This window comes from Ambystoma mexicanum, chromosome 3q (genome assembly GCF_040938575.1).
Source record: "Ambystoma mexicanum isolate Mex_15411 chromosome 3q, UKY_AmexF1_1, whole genome shotgun sequence".
NCBI lineage: Eukaryota > Metazoa > Chordata > Amphibia > Caudata > Ambystomatidae > Ambystoma > Ambystoma mexicanum.
Window position 1 is genome coordinate 810,154,171 of NC_090926.1, and position 20,944 is coordinate 810,175,114.

The 20,944-nt window shown below is 52.3% G+C and overlaps 1 protein-coding gene across 2 annotated transcripts in view; it reads right to left on the reverse strand.

Moving 5' to 3' along the window:
- Positions 1–20,944, reverse strand: part of LUC7L3 (LUC7 like 3 pre-mRNA splicing factor) — a 986,884-nt gene that overhangs the window by 779,217 nt on the left and 186,723 nt on the right. For both annotated transcript variants that reach the window (XM_069654911.1, XM_069654912.1), the window contains exon 2: positions 11,512–11,578. In XM_069654911.1, coding sequence (XP_069511012.1) covers positions 11,512–11,578 — 67 coding nt within the window. The remainder of the gene's footprint in view (positions 1–11,511; positions 11,579–20,944) is intronic.

Consider the following 20,944-nt stretch of genomic DNA (forward strand, 5'->3'; position numbering starts at 1 on the left):
CTCTCTCTCCGGTAGTCCCACAATACGTATATTGTTTCTTTTTGCCTGTCCCTCCGCTTCCTCAGCCCCGTTTTCCAGGTTGCTTACTTGTTGCTTCAGTGCGTGGATCTCCAAGGTGTGCGACGCGCAGGAGGCTGTGTTCGATTGCACTTCCTTCTCTAGTTCGCCTGTGCGCTCTGCTATTGATCTTACATCTTTTCTCAGTAAATTTACATCCACTTGTACTGCGTCAATTTTAAACTCTAGCGCCTCTTTAAGTGTGGTCATTTTTGCCTCCAGTTTCGCTTCCCATGTCACTTTCAAGTCTGCAATAGCCTCTAGGATCCGCTGATCGTTGCATGCTGGTGATGCATCTCCCTGCACGTTTTTCTCTTTGTTCCTGGCTCCCTCCGCTGTTTGTGGCGTTTTGGTGAATTCCTCTATTGTGGATTGCTTCCCCTTAGTCTTGGGCAGTTTAGACGCCATCGCAGTGTGTTCAGATGTCGTACCTCCAGGCGACCCGGGGTGGAGTGTCCAATACGCGTGCTTGTGCCCACCCGCCCAGTGTTTAGGTTTGTTTGAGGGGTTGTCCTCTGTGTCGGCCGGGGGTAGGGTGTTTCCTCCTCGGTGCAGAAGTCCGATGTGATTTCTTAGACTCTGGAGTTTCTTATCTCCTATCCACCCTGAGACAGCGATGTAGTGTCTATGTTCCTAGGTTCAGGTTCCACCCGCTCCACTTATTCCTTCGAGGGGGAGGGAGGGTATCTCAGTTCACCCCTGTCTACAGTTCGTTCTGCTTGCACCGTACAGTGCCTGTGTTTCTGGGCCCAGATTAGTTGTTATAGTTCGTAGCTCCACCGAGTTCTGTGGGTTACGTCTCCTTGTGTTGACTATCTTGCGGGTAGTGGTGCTTCTCTCCACCTCTACATTTGGCATGCCTCTCAGTGTGGTTGCCTGCATTATTGCTAGGGCTTAGCTGGGCGTTCCTGATTCTTGCTGTTTGCCAAACGCTATCCAGTGTCGCAATGTGCAGCACCGTTACATACGCCTTTGCTGCGATGCTTTGCTTGTGTCCAGGCCTGGGTGAGAGGTGGCTCTCTGGGTGCTGAGTCAGCTCTGTCCTTGCAGGGTGGAGCTCCTGCTGAGTTCATTCCCTGTCTACCGTTGCCTTTGAGTCCCGCACGTTGCACTTATCTACACCTGCTTGTTGTCGCTCCTCTGTACGGCATCTACTCTCTGGCATAATCTTCCTCCTGTCCTGTTGTCCCTGTTAGCCCCCAACTTCGGCGGTTCTTGGCTGGCAGGCCACACCGATGGTCCTATGTCCACTCACTGCCACCTGCCGGCTTGCAAGAGGTAGTATAGGAGAACTCCCCAAAGGCCAGATGTCTCTCTTACAAGCGCAGATCACTGTTGCTCACCGCTACATGGCTTGTGTGCCATGGGGGGGGAGCTGCTCTCCGCGTGATTCCGTCTCAGCCTCGGGTCCTCTGCCTCTATCTGCTCTGTGCTGTATGTCTTTTCGTGGGCGAACAGTCATCAGATCCGCCACGCTCTGCACATCAGGGGCTCCTTTTCTTTAGTGTTTTGCTCCAGCGCTGCACCTCTCCATCGTACCAAGGTGCGTTATTGCAGCGTCGGGCTGTTCCGTTAAAGGCAGGTTCACTTCTCTGATCTTATGTTGCGCTCACCTCCGTGCTCTCCTTCCTTACATCTGCCTTGGTCCGTGGGTACGATCCACAGCTGCTCCCGTTTTCCTTTCCAGTATGGCCCTGTGAGTGTCAGTGGTCTGTTCCCAGCGGCTCACCGCCGTCGGACTCCTCGTATCCTGGCCGCCTCCGCTGCTATTGTGTCTCCTGCATGAGGCTGTCTGCGGCCACAGGTGGCTTCCGTTGCTTATCTTCTATGGTCCTGCTGCGGGTCCCGCTATGTAACCTGTCTTCGGTGCTTGGGCTGGCTCCTTAGCTCCCTGTGTAACACGCTCACCATATCTTCTTTCGCAGTCCCGCTGATCTTGCATGTTCGGCGCTGCGTTAGATTTGTTCCTTCTTCGCGGCGCCCGTCATTTTGTTGTCTTGGTCTCCGGCTGCTTTGATCTATCCTCTGTGTATCTCCGCGGCTGCTTATTCTGCCAGATTCTCGTTTGCGCTCGATTGTGCCCGATGTCTTCCAACGCCCGGCAGTGTATTTTTGCTGGGATCTTGCACGCTCAATATCACTTTTCAGGGCAGGATGATGTCGGATCGGCGGGAGCTCCCAGATTTAACATCCTCACTGCATACCTACTTAGCCACACCCCCCACCTTCTCTTTGTGCTGTAAGTGTCTGGTGTCTCGGAGTATTTTTCGGCCAAATGTACGCCATTATTGCCTTTGTAAGGGCTTTAAAGAAGGAAGGAGGAATTCAGATGGGGAGCGCCTGGAAGGTGTATAACAATCTGGGCAGGACCGTCATTTTTATTACTGTCATCCTGCCCCACCATGAAATTGAGAGAGGGTTCCACTTTTCCAGATCCCCTTTGGTCTTTTCTAATAGGTCCAGGGGTTTTCTGTGTAGAGGTTTGTTATTTTGTTCATTAGTTATTCCCAGGTATTTGATCCCTTTCTTTGCTATTTTTAGTTGTAGTTCCGCTGCTTGGTTATGGATTTCTTCGTTGTTACCTGCTAAAATTAGGATTTCGGATTTTTGCCTGTTGATTTTTAGCCCTGATATAGTGCCATAGGTCTCTATTTCTCTCATTAGGACCAGAAGGGATTTCTTCAGATTGGACAGTGCCAGCAGCATGTCGTCAGCGTACGCCATCGATTTGTGTGTTGTCCCTCCCCCCCATGTCGATCCCTTGTATTTCTGGGGTTTCTCTGATCTTCTGCAGGATGGTTCCAAGAAGATTGCGTACAGTAGTGGGGAGAGTGGGTACCCCTGTTTGGTGCCTCTTCGTATTTCGAGAATGTCTGAGAGTTCCCCATTTACCGCTACCCGGGCTGATGGTGTATTGTAGTTTGCCCGTATCATTTTTATATATTCTTCTTCCATTCCCATTTTCTCTAGGATGCGGAATAGCAATGACCATTCTACTCAGTCAAACGCTTTTTCTGCGTCGAGCCCTAGCAGTATGGCCGCTGATTTTGTGTGACCTGTCTTTTCTATCAGATGGGTGATCCGTCTGATGTTATCATGGGTCATTCTGTTGGGGATGAATCCCGCTTGGTCTTGATGGATCAACTTGGGGAGCACTTCCGAGAGCCTCTTGGCCAGGATTTTGGTATATAGCTTTGCATCCAAATTTATCAACGCAATGGGGCGGTATGAACTTCGGGTTTCTGGGTTTTTTCCTTGTTTATGAAATAATAGGATCTTCGCTTCGTTCATGGATGGAGTGATATTTGCATAGTTTTTAAAGGTATTGAATAATTCTGTTCGGATCGGGGCCAATTCTCTTATGTATGTTTTATAGAATTGTGCAGTAAACCCATCTGCCCCCGATGCTTTATTATTTGGTAGGTCCCGTATCGCTTCCTCCACCTCTTCTTCTGTGATAGATTCGCCTAGTCTTTGCTTTTCCTCTTTCGTCACTGTCTGCAGTGTCACATTTTTTCAGATAGGCGGTCTGATCTTCGTCTCTTGGATTCTCTGTGGCATATAGTATTTGGTGATATTGCTTGAAGATCATTCATATCTCGGTTGTTAAGTTGCATTTCTGGCCTCGGTCGTCCCCCAGGGCTTTTATCGATTGGGTTTGTTGTTTGCCCCATATCTGTCGGGCCAGTAGTTTGTCAGCCTTGTTCGAATTCATGTAGTACCATTGCTTCAGGTGTAGGAGATGTTTTTCCGCTCGCTTGGTCTGTAGGGCCTCCAATTAGCCCTGTATATGTCTGTAGGCTCTTTTTACTTTTAATGAGTTGTTGTGTGCCATTTCTTCTCAGTTCCGTGCTCCTTGCTTCTAATTCGGCCTCCCACTTGTTGTTTAACTTGTCTCTTTGTGCTATAAGCGCTATAATATGTCCGCGTATCACCACCTTGAAGGCCTCCCATAAGGTTGACTTGGTTATGTCCGGCGTATTGTTCTCTTTGAAGTATTCTACCGTTCGTTCCCTAATGGTCTCTCTCATGACTGGGTCCTGTAGAATTTCTCCCGGTAGCGTCCATCTCCATAGGCGTGTTTGTTTGCGAATGGTGGGGAGCGATATCCAGAGGGGGGGGATGGTCCCACAGAGAGATGTGGCTCACCTCTATTTCACAGATCATCCCCAGCAGGCTTCAGGATGTCCAGATGTAGTCTATCCTGGCACTTGTGCCGTGTACATTCGAGAAGTGAGTGTATCCCGGGGGTCGACCCCCTAAATTTCCTCCACATGTCTTCTAGGGCTAGTTTTGTCATAGCTTTCTGCAGAGCCTTTGAAGGTGTACCATGCCACGAGTGCCTAGAGGTTGTTCGGTCTGTACAGGGGTCCCATGCAATGTTGAAGTCTCCAGTTAGGATGATTTCGGCCTTCGCGAAGGATTCTAGTTTATCTATGCTATCCCTTATGAATCCGTCTTGGCCCGCATTGGGGGCGTATATTGTTGCTATTGTCAATGGGAAGCCTTCGATTAGTACATTCGCGAACAGGTATCTCCCTCGTTTGTCCATTAGTGTTCCTTGGAGGCGTATATTAACACCCCTCTTTTCTTCTCCGAGTCATTTGCTTGGAGGACTTGTGCGCATCCCTTGATTCAGGTTTTCCCTTTCTCTTGTTTTTTGATATGTGTTTCCTGTAGCGTCAGGATGTCAAATCTCTCTTTGTGCAGGTAGTGTTCCACCTTCTTTCTTTTTACAGGGGAGTTTAACCCTCGGATGTTATATGTGAGGATTTTCAGCCCCATCTTTTATGTGCGTCTTCTTGTCTTATGTCTCGCCGGGATCTGACGTCTTGGGTCTTTACCCTTCTGGTGTATTTCCCCTACCCAACTTCCCTTTTAACAACTCCCTTAACTCCCCCCATAACATCCCTGAGGAGGGCTCTGGGCCCTATGATCACTTGGGCATGTTGCCGCTCGCACCATGCCCTCACAAACTCAGGTAAAACTTGGTTGTGGGGGGTCCTAAACCCCACCTAAGGTTTTTCATGGTCCTTCTGTTCTTCCCGGCACTAGCCTGCTGTATGTGGTTGCCGGCGGTTGCGTCCTTTCCTGTATAAACATATTGGTTTCATTGGTGGTTTCTGTCAAGTTTCTCTTTGTTTTGATGGAGAAGATGGCTTCTTGTATTCCTGGTTCTTGGGAGCGCGCTTATCTTTGGATGCTATGGTTTGCCAGCCTCTCGGGGCTCTCCACCCTATTGTGGGTTCTACGGCTCACACCTTCCCCTCCGAATCTTCTTGTATAGTCATTGTTAGGGAGAATTCTCATTTATGGCTAATTTCCCTCACCTAGTGAGTCCCCCAGCAGCTTTGCTGGAATTCTGGAGTTTATTTTTTTCCACTTGGTTAAGAGCGAGAGCTTTTCCCCCTCTCTTACCTGTCTTTTGCTATGTGTTTCTATCTGTTTTTTGTGATTGTGGACTCTTAAGTACACCACTTCAGTAGCCCCCTTCTTTTGTGCATCACAGCACCTTCAGTGCCGTGGCACAGGGTTGTCTTTGAGAATTCCCTCGACTCCATTTCTTCTGAGGTGACTACCGTCCCCCAGAAAAGGGGGAAGTTACCATTAACTTTCCTTAGTCAATCTACCACAGATCCAGTACACCCCATCTTCCATGGAGTACTGGAAAGGGTTAATTTGTATCCCTTTTTATCTGTACCTCCTAGAGCATTGTTTCGCTCTTTTAACATTTAGACTTGGCTGGTGGCAGTGGTATCTACCTTAATTTTTCTACCGCGATTATATTAGATAAACGTGGTACTGTTCTTGGCTATTATATTAGCCTCGAACATAAACCCGCTTGACCAAATCATCTTTCGTTTGGCTCTGGTTGGGTTTATTCACCATTTCTTTTTGTTAAAGTCCTTCTTGTGTTCTACTTTGCGCGGCAAACTAAGTTTGCCTTCTTTGTTCACTGTCTTTTGGCGGGCTTCTGCTCAGAAGCCCTCCTCAAGGCGCCTGGGTGTATAGGTCGGCTGAATGTGAGGGAGGGGTGAAGTCACCCCCTGCACAGGGTATCCTAGGAAACCCAAGTCGCACTTCGTCATGATTGGCCAGGGTAGTTGTCCGGGCTGGACAACCCCTCTGCTGGGTGATTGACAGCCAGGCTGTGTGAATGGTGTTTTTTCGCATAAAAGGCAGGTCTCTTGGGCTAGAAGTCAGAGAGTCGCCACTGGAACTACAAGGAACCGAAGAGAACCGGAGAGGACGGTTGCTGCAACTACCCCGTCCCGGTGAAGCCCTGCTGCAGTCCTGAGCTATCTTCCCTTCAACGACTTAGAGAAAATCCAGTCCTGAGTCTTCTGCCCTTGAGCTTGGTGGGGATAACCAGCTCATATAGCCAGAGGATCCTCTTCCTTGGTCGAAATCACTGCACGCTGCTGTAGTGGTACGGATAGCCACCTGAAGAGCCTCTCCTGTTTTTAAGGAGCGCACCTTTTATTCCTTGTCGCTGCTGCCGGCTTCATCCATGTGTGGTGCAGACCCCCTTCAGACGTCCTCCTTCACAACGAAGCTCTAGGAATCGTGGGTCTGCGGGAAACCAACAGGAACAACTGCCAGGGCACAAGCTGCACCATTGGAACAAGGTACTGTGTTCTGCTTGAGGAAACTGGGTGAATCCCTTTTCTTCGTTTTCCAAGGCTTGCCCTGGTCTTCCCTCCTTCTTATAACTTTTGCTCCGAACATTGACAATATCTAAGTACTTTTGGCTACGTGGAATCGTGAACTGTCTGATTGTGTGATCTTCGGCAACAGGTCCCGGTGTCTTTCGACCCTGGCTCCGGCCCTTTGACTTTTGAACTCCTGTCTCTGAGTGTATCTTGATTCTGCCTGCCTAACCAAAATATTGCCTGTGATTTTTGTCTCCAACTCCCTCTGGGTATCTCAGGGGCTAAGTGTGTTTTTGCCCCGGTAGCATTTGATGTCACGGATACGCGTTTATTTAGTAGACCGAAATGTCAAAAAGTCATCGCAATCGTATTCGCGGTAACGTGCTTTGTTCATAACACTGTTTCATTCAAACACAGGGTACTTACCTTGAGACTTACTGTACAAAGTGAATTGGTTAGTTGTAGTATATTTAATGTGTGGTTTTTATTTGAGTTTAATAGAAGTGTTTTTTTTATAACCAATGGTTTAAAAATAAATGTACTTCTATTTTTTACCTGAAACCTTGAGTCAGTGTTTGCTCGAGTCACAGTAATTGTGGTCCCTTTGTGTAATCTCTGCTACTGCTCATATACTCTTAAGATAAGCCTGGCTGCTCCGCCACTGCTACCACTCTGACATAGTAGTACAGGCTTGTACCAAAGGTAAAACATGTATTGCCACCTGTAGTCTTAATTGTGTGTAGTGGTCCCTAAGGGCACTGCACAGGATTCTGCCTAACAGTCATGATTCTCAGGCCTTCCTCGCACGTGTTTATCCTCTGTTGGGCACCCTCCCATGTGAACAAGAGGCCAAATGGGAAAGTCCACTTGTAGCGGATTTGTTTTGTTGCGAGTTAATTTGTGATTGGTGCCATTTCTCTGCGCTTTTGGAGAGTTGGTTGTGCTAAGTCTTGATATAGTTGAATATTAACTCCATTCATTCTTATCTGATCCAGCATCCTTGCTTTCCGTAGGATTTGCTCCTTCTGTGTATACGAGGCCATTGCTACTAACACATCTCTGGGGCGATTTCCTGGTTCCCCCTTGCGTCACGGGTCCACTCTATGGACTCTGAGTATCGCTGATTATTATTCTTCATCGATTATGTCTTTAAATACTTGTTGCACTGCGGTTTGTAGGTCTTTGGGCCTCATTACAAGAGTGGCGGAATGGGTTAACGGGTGCCGCAAAAGGATGCGGACCCGTTAACACCATTCGGCTACATTACGAGGTCCCCTCGCGGGACCTGCTCTGCACGTCTGGTTTCACCAGACGTGCAGAGCGGTTCCCGCGAGGGGTAAAGGGAGCCAAAAACGGGCCAGTCGTAATCGGCCCGTTGTTAGCGCCCTCCCCCAATCCCATTCAGCCCTATGGGGGCTGAAATGGGAATGGGGAAGGTCCGGGCCAGGGTTCCTGGAGGGAGGAATTACCGGGCCCTCTGAACTCAGAATGGCCCGGTAATTCCCCATTCTGGGAACCCGGACCCGATTTTGGCGGCAGCCATGCCGCCAATAGCAGCATGGCTACAGCCAAAATCGTAATGAGGCCCTTTGTCTTCAACCGACTCTACCATGTTTTTAATTAGTATGTTTGATCTCCGAGACCTGTTTTCTAAGTCTTCGCATTGTATCTCCAAGTTGTGCGGAATTCTGGCCAGGCGTTCTTGCATTACTGCATATTGTTGGGTTTCGTCGTCCATGTTCTGTACTGCTCTCTCTAATATATCAGTTCTCTCTTCCAGTTTGCCCATGTCTAGTTTCAGCTCTTGCACTGTTTGCTTCAGTTCGCCCTTCATAGTCTCGAATTGTGCATGCATTGAGGCCATGAATTGGTCCTGGAATTCTTTGAACCAGTCTCTCATGTCTTCTTTAGTGGCCATATCGGTTCATTCCTTTTCAACACTTGGGAGCTCTTCCTTGTCCTTCGGAGTGGTCGCTTTCGAGTGCCCCTGCGCATTTGTTCCCCAGAGTAGTGCCAGGTTCTGGATCTGCTTCCCTTTAGATGTTGTTGCGTATGATTGCCGGCCCCTGGATTTGGACATGTGTGCTGCCTCTGCTCTGCTCTGCACGTGGGCTGTACCGCGACCTTCGTGTCCTCTCTCACTAGGACTATTTTAGGTATATTGTAGTAGTAATGCGGCCTAGCCGCTCTTGGATGCGCCTCTGTTTTCCCCTCTTTATGTCTTTCCTTGTCTGTGAGTTTGTTGGTGGTTCTCTTGAGGGGATGGGGGGGAGGGGGCGAGGCCGCATTTCCTTCCTGTGCCGCTTAGGTGATATGTCTTATTTTTGGTGGATCTTAGATCCTTTCTAGGCCATCTTGTGTTTGCGTCGTTGAGATGCCGGCTTTAAAGAGTCCATATATATGGGTAGAGGGGAGATTGGGGGGTGGGGTTCGCTCTTTTTCCTTTCTTGTCCCCCACCACCGTTGTTAGCACTCGGTAGTTGTGGGCTCCAGGTTATGTCCCACTCTTTTGGAGTGATCTGATGTTATTACCGCTTGCCTGTGCCTCCCGGGGTGTCCTCCTAAGTACCTCCTCACCTCCTGTCTTACGGGTGTCGCCTCCTATGTGCCTCTTTCGCCGGCTTGATTTTAGACTGGGGGGAGGGGTGGGGGGGGGGGGGGGAGTTCCTCTCCTGCCCCTCTCTCCCCCCATCCCCCCCTTGAGTATCTTCTCCTCTCTCGGGGCTCCGGGACTCCATCATTTCCGGGGCCGTGTCCCCTTTAATATCCTTTCCGTGCATGGGGCACGGGACAGGTGGCTCTGCTGTTGGACTCACCGGGGCGTCCAACACACCCCGCTGGGAGGGATCCTCTTCTGCTCCGGCCTCTCTGTGGCTCCCGCTGCTCCCAGGGCGGACACAGCAGGGGCCCGCTCCGCTGAATGCAGTCAGGGGAGGGGTCGCTCGACTCCAGGCCTCACCTCGCTTCTCCAGTACTTCCTCTCCTCGTTTTCTCCTTGTGTTGGCTCCTGCCACTGTTGGTGGGGGCCGCCCGGCGTGCCGTTCGGCTGTTGGTGGCGGCTCTCTTCGAGGCTGTGTTGGTGCATCTCTCCTCCACTGCTCCCCGTTGGTCGTGATGGGAGCCTGCTCTTCTGAGTGTGGGGGCTACCCCGAGCTTGCATCCGCGGGTTGGTGCTCTGCTCACCTCTCGATGGACACTCTGATATGCTCCTGGTTCCGGATTCCGCTAGCGTCTGGAATCCGTGTGCAGTGCTCGTTGTGTCCCTGCCTTGTGCATTGGCGCCAGCTCGAAGCGTAGGCAGTTCAAATGTGTGCGCTCGCCTTCTCTTTCTTTCTCCTCACGTCTCGAGAACTTCTCCACCGATGATTCCTGTTACCCAAGAGGCCACGCCAGCATAGATTATCTGGCTTTATTGAGTCGGCCCGAGCCGGGAGACGGAGCACCGCTCACACACGTAGTCCCTGCTCGGCGGCCATCTTGGAATCCAGGCAACCGTTTTCAAGGAGGTTCATCGTCTGAGGGGTGGAACATGTCCCACACCATTGCTTTCCAAGCCTCAAATGCTATGCTTACCTCCTCCTCTGCCCTGGAGACTCCCTCCCCCATAATCTCTTCAGCCCTTAAATCTCTCCATTGGCTCCCGGTGGCTGCAAGGATCATATTCAAGACCCTCTGCATCATCCACAAGGCCGTGTGGGGCCTGGGACCCTGCTAAATCCAACTCTCTCCCTCTCCCTAAAAACCTCCCTTCGGTCCTCTAGCTACAACTCTCTGCAGATCAGACATTTAGACAAGCAGAGGGGGTGGGGGGGGAGTGGGGAGGTAGATCCCTCTCTTCTACAGGTGCCTCCCTCTGCAATGGCCTCTCCGCCCCTCTCAGACTTAAGGCGGACCTACTTAAGTTCTGGAAGCTTCTGAAGACCCTGCTCTTCTGTACCTCCTTCCCCCTCCCTTGCTAATTGTCCCCTCCTGCCGCTGTGACTGGCGGCCTGGTTCACTTATGAGTCACACAAAGCAACAGGCCCCCAGAACCCCCCTACCAGCCATGCCCCCGGTGGGACGGGTACACCTCCTGCGCCTGATCCACCCCCACTTCCTCGGACTTATATGGTGGTCCTCACTTGGCATCCCCCTGGCACTTGCCTAGCCCATGGGCCACTCCTCTACCTCCGGTGCACATTCCGTTTCTGCACTTGCACGATCCGAATGTCACAAATCCTAGTAGGACCGTTACTGTTGTTTATATCCCCTGTTCCCCCACCCCCTTGTTGCCTTGGGGCGCCTAGAAACACTTTTTGCTGTACAGTGCACCTTATACAAATTATATATTTAAAAAATAAATCCCCACATGCTTCATGACTGACTTGCACTGTGCTTAAACTGTTGGCATCTTATACCACCTTTTGCAGGGCTCCCTCTTAATTCTGCCAAGCTACCCAAAAGAAAGACAGTCAACTGAAATTTCAGTGCTTTTTACAGCAACATTTTTAGTCCAACACAGGCGATATTACGAACATCCTACTGTTAGCCTCACTTGGGTATTCATTAATTTTACATCAGCAGGCATTTGCTAATATCGTTGTATTCATCAGATTGACCCAACCTAAAGATTAAGGCGAAACTAAAACTAGATGTCATGAAATACAGACACTATGACAATAGAGACGAAGATTAACCAATGACTGCTTTCAAGGTCAAGAAGAATACAGCTGCAACAAAAAGGCTTGAAGAAATTTTTTAAACAAATCAAATATAAAGTGATAACAATTTCAATTAAAGAAAATAAATGTGCATAACTTACCTAAATCTGAACGTGTATTAGTAAATAGTTCAGCAGGACAAAACTCACAAAGGTAGTATTTACATACCTAGTAAAGTAAAAAAAAAAAAAAAAAGAAGTTAATCAGCATAAACGAGTGCAGGGAATCAATCTCTCTGCAGCTTTGATCTATAAGATAACATAACACAATGTTTGCAGTATAAATCGCCTAAAATTACGCAATCACATACAGTTTGTTTCTCTGTAGCATCGCTCACACGCTTGCAAACTAAAACAAATGACATTTCCACAGGTTGCTCTGTATTACCAATTTTAAATAATTGCAGTGACTAATTTAGCAGTTTGCATATACTGCATAAGCTCTTTGTGCCCGTCTTGGACACAAGCATACAGACTGCCAGAAGATAATTTGTTATAAATCGCTTTTGCCAAAGCACTATTATTACCCAGGAGGGGTGTGGCCTGACGCAGAGTGGAGCAGATGTTTTCGGAGGTCAGTTTCAGCGCCCCAGAACATCCTGAAAAATCCTGCCTAATGCCCGTACTGATACCCACTGAGGTGAGTAAACCCTTGGAGTCTCCCGACCAGGCCTGAGAGGAGTTTGAGAGATGTTGGCCATGTATTTCGGGTACGACAACGGGGTGGATGACTGCATGGCACTGGCGCCATCTTGGATCTGCCAACCCGTTGTGCTCTCGACGGAGCTCAGGGACAGGAAAGGGAGAGAGATGCGGAGGCCTGGGGCTGTGGATCCTTCTCACCGGGATGCTAATCGGAAGTCTGCCAGACTGGTGGCGTGGGCCCCCTTCCGGCTGCCACACCGGACTCGGAGCCTGCAGTATGGTACACAGTGTGACGCTGCCCGATGACCGGGCGCGCACGCCGCGGCGTTGCACGCCACCGCGTGCAACATAAATAAACGGGCCGTTCCCGGCCACGTCAGAGCGACCGGGAAGCCTGAACCAAGAGGACGTCTCCGAGTGGGTCCTTCGGGGTCTGGGGCTTACGGAAGGCGCTGGGGGGTCCCGACCAACCCCCAACAGTGGCAACGAGTGGGGGAAACAATGCCTGGGCCCGGCGGTGACTTGACCGGCAATTTTTTTATTATTGCAGCAAGGTCGTCTTGAGACTTCGCTCCGGCACGCAGGCCGTGTGTTACCCACGCGGCTGGCGGCCATTTTGTGAATCAGGCCGTGAAACTTCTCTGAGCTCCGGTTTGAGCTGAGAAGTGCATCCAGGCCTAATTTTTGGCAATCCTGTCAGCAGGCATGTAATTATGCCCAGTTGGTGATTTTACATTTTCCTGGGTCTCCTACGTCGAGCGTTAGCAAGAAGGAGGGCTACAATGGCTGGGCCTGCATAGCCCACATTTCTTTCTTGTCCTAATTTTTGGAGCAGCTGGAAGCTGAGGCTTCTCTTCATCATCTTCATCATCAGACTGGTGGCCCCACTGATCTTTCATCCTCTTCATCATCACAGAGGTGTGGTGCAGCAGCTGTTTCTCCAATGGTGCAGGCTGGAGGTATTTGGACTTGGTGTTTGAGTTGCGGCCCCTGTTTTCCATGCTGGGGGTGCCTGTGCGCTCAAACTGATGAGTGATACTGAGGACCAGGACGGAGCGGCGGTGCAGCAGCCTCCACGTGCGCCAGCAGCACCTCAAGGTTTGCTGCCTTCAGTGCAGCCGGCACAACAGCCTCCAGGTGGTCAGGCAGGTCTTCAGGGTCCTCTACTTCTGGCACAGCCTGTGGCAGCACCTGTTGTTCAGCAGATCCCCCCCTCCCCCACACTATGGCTCAGGTACGTGCACAGGCGGCTCTGCAGCCCATCCCGGAGTTTGATGTATCGGGCCCACCTTCCAGTTTGGGGCCCAGATGGAGGAGGCGGGTGGACCGCCTGGACATGTACTTTCGGGCTGCCCAGGTGGTGGATGATGACACCCGGCTGGCAACTATGCTGTACTCGGCAGGTCCATCTGTCCAAGAGACTTTTGAATCGCTTCCGCCAGGGGATGGATCCTACGATCAGGCGAAAGCCGCTTTGCAGGCCTACTTTCTGCCTCTCGCCAATGCGGATTATGAACGTTTTGTCATGCTCTCTGCCAAACAGAAAGACGATGAGACTCTGGACACTTTCTATGGGCGCCTAAGGCGTCTCTCGCTGGCCTGCGTTTGGGGTGACGCTGAGGACATGATCAGGACAATGCGTATCCAGGATTGCTCATCAGGCAAATTAAGGCGCCAGGTGTTAAGGGAGCCTGGAATCACGCTTCAGCGCATCCTTGAACTGGGAAGGTGCCATGAGGTGTCGGAGGCGAGGGCAGCTAGAATGGAGGCCGGGTCGCGCCCCATCAAGACCGAAGAGGTATGTGTGATGTGGCGAGGTGGCAGGGGCACCCGAAGACCTGGCAGCAGTCCCCGGGATCGAGCCGGGAGGGCAGGAGAAATCTGCCAAAAATGTGGGTATGACCTGCCCCACCCAGCTGAATGCCCTGCGGCTAGAAAGACCTGTGGACGGTGTGGGCTACCGGATCATTTCTCGAGGGTATGCAAAGCAGCAATGCCGGTGCTGGTACCGAGGGGCACGGGGCGATCCAGTCTCAATCGCCAGGGTCGACCATCCAACGTCGCTCAGGTGGATCAGACTGAGGAGGATGCCCAGGTGGAGGAAGCAGAAGAAGAGGAGGAAGAGAACAACTTCTTTGTCTCGATTGTGGGGATCCTGAGAAGTAAGAACAGGAGACAGCCAAGGTGCGTGGTCGAGGTGAACCAATGTCCAGTCCCGGTCCTCGTGGACACTGGGGCGTCAGTGAATGTAATGGCCCGTGGACACTATGATGCCATGGTCCAGGCCCCCAAGCTGGCTGCTCCCAAGGCCTGCATCTTTGCCTTCGGTGGTGTTGACCCCATCCTTCTGGACAGTGTGTTTGTGGCAAAGGTAGAACATGAGGGCTTCCAAATCGCAGCACGATTCTACGTGACACCGGTGAGCACCAATACATTGCTAAGTTGTGCTGCAGCAGAGGCCCTCGGCATCGTCAGCTTCGCATACTCTGTCTATTTAGAGGACATTAATGACTTGCTCGAGAAGTATGCCGCACTGTTCAAGGGGATCGGGCAGATGGCCGGTGACCCAGTGAGGTTACACATTGATGAGTTGGTGCAGCCCATTGCCCTGAAACATCGAAGGGTACCGTTCCACCTCCGTGAGCTTGTCGACAAGGAGCTGGACAATTTGGTCAATTGTGACATTATAGAAAAGGTTGAGGGCCCGACGCCCTGGGTGTCCCTGATAGTGGTGGCACGGAAGTCTAAACAACCTGATGCTGTTAGAATCTGCGTCAACATGAGGCTCCCGAACAAGGCCATTAAGAGAGAGAGAGAGAGAGACACCTCACCTCGACGATCGATGACATCATTGCGGAGGTACAGGGCGCTCGTTTCTTTTCGAAACTGGACCTCCGAGCGGGCTATCACCAGGTTGTCCTCCACCCCGAGTCGAGGTACATTACCACCTTCACGACACACCGAGGGCTATACCGCTATAAGAGACTGAGTTTTGGTGTGTCCTCGGCGGCGGAGGTGTTCCAGAACATTCGGGGTTCCCTGGCTGATCTACAGGGCGTTTTGAACATAAGCGACGACATCCTGGTGTTTGCAAGAACAGAGGTAGACCATCTGAGGCGGTTGGCGAAGACGTTCGGAAGACTACAATCCTTGGGACTCATCCTCCACAAAGAGAAGTGTGAATTTCTCCGACCATGGATAGAATTCTTTGGTTTTGTATTCAAGGAGGGGGGGTATCTCCTCATCCCCGGAAGGTGCAGGACATAAAGAAGGCGCAGCCTCCATAGTCCGTGTCTGAGGTGCGAAGTTTCCTGGGCATGGTTACATACTGTGGACGTTTCATTAAAAATCTGGCCTCCAGATCGGAACCGCTCAGGGCACTGACCAGGAAGGATGTCATCTGGAACTGGGGCCCGCTAGAACAGGCGGCTTTTGATGACATAAAGGGTGCCCTGGCAGCGGAAGACACCATGTCGTTTTTCGATCCGGCGTTACCATCAGAGATCATCATCGACGCCAGCCCGTTCGGCCTGGGCGCTGTGCTAACACAGATTGACGGTAGTGGGGGCGTCCGCCCGGTGGCATATGCCAGAAAGGCCCTGTCCGATGTAGAACAGCGGTACTCGCAGATCGAACGCGAGGCACTGGGAGTACTGTGGGGATGCCGGCACTTCCGGCTCTACGTCCTTGGATGCCCGGTGACGGTGGTGACAGACCACAAGCCGCTGCTTCCCATCCTAGCAGGGTCGTCCTCCAAGCCACCGGCACACAATGAGAGGTGGATGCTCGCCCTTTTGGAATATGGAGTCACCTTGGTATACCGGCCAGGGGCGAACAACGCTGCCGACTATCTCTCCAGACACCCTGGGGCATCCGGAAATGAAGACCAGGACGCCTGTGCAGAAGAAGCAGAAGAACACGTCCGGGTGGTGGTGGAGGCAGCCACGCCGAAAGCCATGCCTCTCCAGGAACTGGAGGCAGCTGCAGCGCAAGATGAGTGCTTCCGAATCCTAAGACACTCGATGCAACAGGGCTCCTGGAAGTCTGTGCTGGAGGCTCTGGCGGGGAACACTCAGGAGGCCAGGACCGGACTTGAGCAATTATGAAAAGTCCAGGAGGAGTTATCGTTCTCAACATCTGGCCTTCTGCTATGCGGAGATCGGATTGTGGTGCCTGAGTCGAAGGTGGACGAGGTAATCGCCCTGGCACACCGTGGTCATCAGGGCGCCGCCAAGACCAAGGCATGCCTGCGGCTGAAGGTGTGGTTCCCTGAGCTGGAACGCAAGGTGGATGACTTTGTGGCGGCCTGTGTTTGGTGCCAGGCGGCATCTCCCCTGCAGCGTGAACCTGCCATAGAGACAATGCCTAGGGGGACGCGCCCTTGGGAAATTGTTCATGCGGACTTTGGGTCCAACACCATGGGCACCCACTTCCTAGTTCTGGTCGACGAGTACTCTAGGTACCCCAAGGTGGAGTTTGTGGACTCTGTGGCATTTGAGCACGTCGTGGTGGCTGTGGAAAAGGTGTTTGCGGCCCATGGTTTCCTACGCACGCTGTGCACGGACAACGGGGCGCCCTTCCAGAGCGAACGCTTCTCGGAGCCGATGGAGAGCTTTGGGGTGGTGCACAGGAAGATCATGCCCCTCTAGCCCCGGGCCAATGGCGAAGCAGAACGGCTCATGAGGACTCTAAATAAGATCTTTAGAATTGCTCAGGGGCAGGGGCAGGGGCAGTCACTCCAGAGAGCCCTGTACCAGTTTCTGAGGGTGTACCGCACCACGCCACATGCATCCACTGGAGTGGCCACGGCTGAGGCATTTTTCAAACGGTGTCCTCTGGGTTTGCTACCGGAGGTAGGAGAGAAAGAACCTGGGGTGATTAACGACCAACAGGTCGAGATGGACCGGCGGCTGAGGATCGAGCAAGATAACATTCGGAGAGGGCTTCGCCCACAGCGGCTGGAGCCAGGCGATTAGGTCCTCATTCGAAATAGGCATCCCCATGGAAAGCTCTCCCTACCGTATGAGCCGGAACCGCTGGACGTCATCGCAGTGGGGGATCCATGGTGACTGCATCGGATGGCCGGTCTGCGGTAACTCGCAATGTGAGTTTCTTCAAGAAACTGCGGGATCCAAGAACTGATCCACCTCCTGATCCAGACCCAGGAGAGATCCCTGAGGACGAAGGAGAAACACCCAGTCTGCCTGAGTCCCCGGCCCGGGGCATGCCCGTGGACAGATCACCCGTGCCGGAGGTGAGCAGGAGGTACCCCCAAGAGGGCTGGGCGAGGGAAACCTGCTCACCTCAGCGATTACGTGTTGGGTTACCTGGCTGATTGCCCTGATGATGAGAACTGTTAAGTAAGGGGACACGGGTGGATGTCAATAAAGGGGTGTTTTGAACATGGGGTTTCGTAAAATGTTAAGTATTCATGTTGATTTGGATTGCAGTGTCTAGTACTAGTATTGTTATTGTTCTCCTGGAAAGAGGAGTGTGGCGCTGCCCGATGACCAGGCGTGCACGCAGCGGCGTGACGTTGCACGCCGCCGCGTTCAACATAAATAAACGGGGCGTTCCCGGCCGCGTCAGAGCGACCGGGAAGCCCGAACCGAGAGGACGTCTCCGAGTGGGTCCTTCGGTGTCTGGGGCTTACGGAAGGCACTGGGGGGTCCCGACCAACCCCCAACACATGCCAGTGGCTGGGGAAAGTGCAGTGGCCAGACTGGTGCAAACAGCGGTCTATGGCCTGGGAGACTGGTATAACGGCAGTTGTGAGGCAGCTTTGATGGCGGAGGAGCTGGAGGCGCGATGCAGTGGCCGGTTGTGGGTAAGGCCAAGAGCCGAGCAATTGGTGGCATGCTTGGACAATGAGGTCGGAAGCAGCGTACCCAGCCTCAGGCCTCAGGTCTCCCTGGTCTTGTGTCCTGTTGCGAGTGAATAAAGGGCAGAGCCCCTTTAAGGAGAGGAGGACACAGAACAGTGGGAGGGTAGCGAGGGGGAGGAGAGGGGCAGGAGAGGAGGGACGGCAGTTGTAAGGAGGAGCAATAAAGAGAAGGTGAAACATGCACTGGCTCCAGCAGTATGATGGGGAGTGCGTGATCCGGCCTTGAGGGAAAGCCAACAACTGGCGACGAAGGGAAACGAGCACCACCAGTGCCATGGAAGGAGCGCCCTGCACAGAAGGGAACAGCGGCAGGAGAGCAGACGAAGCCCAACTGAGGACCAGGGACGCCAGCCCAGGGAGTGCGGCGAGAACCTGTGTTGGGGAGGAGGTACAACGAATGAGCCCAGTAGGTAAATGAGCGAGGGGCCCAGTAGGTATCCGGCAGTCCAGATGCAGTAATTCAGCAGCCCGTGTCGAAGCACAGAAGAGCCCGGTGAACCGCGGACGAACAACGTGGGAAGCCCAGCAGCCCACACAGAAGAAGGGGAGGTCCAGGAAGCAATGAGCAGCCGGGTATGCCCAGCAGTAGGAGAGGTGGGACCGTTATGCCCAGCAGTAGGACGGCCGTGCCCCGGTGGCCCAGTGACTAGTGAAATACACATCGGAGGGACGTGTGCGCCCAGCAGACCCCCCTGCAGACAGCACGTTGACGACCCTGCAAACCCGAGTGAGGAAAGGTGCAGCCCAGCTGCTTGCGAACGCCGGAGCAGAAGCGAATGCAGAAGAGAGGAGCCCAGCAGTTTGCAGCTACATGCGGGAAGGCTCAGTATTCGGAAGAGAACTGCCACAGAGGAGAAAAGCCCAGCAGTTCCTGACAGCCAACACAGGGACCTGGTGAGCAAGGGAAGACTGTTGCGGCAAGTGAAAGAGGCCGCCCCGAAGACGAGAGCAGAACGGCCTGGAGCCGTTAAGGACCCCCATGACCCTTCCCCACCGCAACGGACCAGCCGCAACCCATAATACGGGGTGAGGCAAAACGGCACAATCCTAATGCTGCCACGCCCATGCCTCGAGAACATTAATACAATACCAACATGCCCAGAGTGGGCAGACCGAATGCTGCCCGCCTTGATATGCGGCACAGCAGCCAGCCGCCAAGGTACGTGGCCCAGTAAACACCACCGAAGAGCACCAAATTTGGACAGCAGGCCCTCACCGCCACATACGGAAAACGCCCACCTGACCACGTATTACTGCAGGCCAGCCCCAATAAAAGCACGCTAAAGCCTGCACGCTCACAGGAGAGCACGAACAACAGGAAATCAACATGCACCTGCCACCGGAAATTACCAGTACGAAAGCCCCACCACAGACACTAAGAGTGGCACACCGCCACCCACAGGGCCACACAGAAGATGGGACCAAAATACAGCAGCCCGCTGCCAGGAGCACGCAAAAAGGCGCGGCGAGTCCGCACCTAGAACTCAAACACCGCCAGTAACCCCACAAAGCAAAGCAAACACACACCACGCCACCACAGAAAGAGCCTTAATGACCCCAATGGAAACGCCACCTGGCGCGAACTTGGGTCCCACATCCCACTCCAGCCTCATGAGATGTCCCGACCCATTCACGCTCAACCCACGTCATGATCAAGTACAAAGGTGGGAGGAGTGCGTTGAGGAATCTGAAGACTTTGTAGGTGCGATAGATATCCAGGACCGCCCAAACGAAAGCGACATATTTATCAATCTAGCAGGAAAAGAAATAAAAAGCACAATAAAGACAATTCTGGCACAAGAAAGGACCACGTACCAATGCCTTCTCACTGCAGTCAATGCCAGGCTGATAGTAAGTTACAAGACGGGACATAATGGGCAGATACCATCCTAGTGACAAGGGACAAAGAACCAGCGACAGCCACGACAAAGGACCACAGTGCAATGATGTCACAGACTTCCCTCTTCCACGAATTATACCTAGAGGAAGATGAACTAACGAAAGAGACAGTGATCGAGATGGAGGAAACAGAGAGCGAAGAGACACATGAAACAATGCAATGAGAAAAATGCGGGGGAGACCCGCGAGCAACCGAGCAGGCCTTATTGAACCACAAAGAGACCCCAACGGCTTATTGAGCAAATGTAGGTCGGGAATTCTCATGTTAAGTGAGGGGGAGGTGTTGCGAGTGAATAAAGGGCAGAGCCCCTTTAAGGAGAGGAGGACACAGAACAGTGGGAGGAAGTGAGAGAAAAGGGGAATGGGAGGGGCAGGAGAGGAGGGACGGCAGTTGTAAGGAGGAGCAATAAAGAGAAGGTAAAACATGCATTGGCTCCAGCAGTATGATTGGGAGGGCATGATCCGGCCTTGAGGGAAAAGCCAACACGTCCGATCGACAGACGGTGAAGTGGTGGATCCGAACCTGGATTACCTAACCTGTGGAAACTGGTTTGTGCAGTGTGGGTGCCTTCTGAACAGGAGATTAAGGCGCAGGCCACTTTTTGAAGACAGGACGCAGCAACTGAGGAATGAGATCTAGGCGTGCTGTACGGGACATGAAGGTGAAGCCAGTGGTGGCTGGGTGTGTGTCCTCTGCATATGGACACAACCTTAGTGATTAGTGCACACTGTGCGTACCTGGGTTTGGGATCCTGGATCCTACTTACAACTGCAGTTGGGTCACTGGAGTGGAACAGAGGGTTGGGGAAGCAGAAGACGTGTTTTTGGCAGTGCAAACCAGGCTGAATGCTCTGGCTAAAGCTACATGGTCCTTAGAAAAGAGAGCGAGGGCACAGAAGGCCACTCCAGATGATGCAATAATAATATATTAGGTATCATTGAAGGATCTACGTGATCCGACCGTGGCCGATTTTGTCGCGGCTGGAAGGTTTGCATGAGAAAGGTGTGAACCACTAAGAGTTTGCACCTTTCTCATGCGAACATACGTACATACCCACACCCCACCACACCACACCCATGACACCCCCACCCACACCCTCAACACAC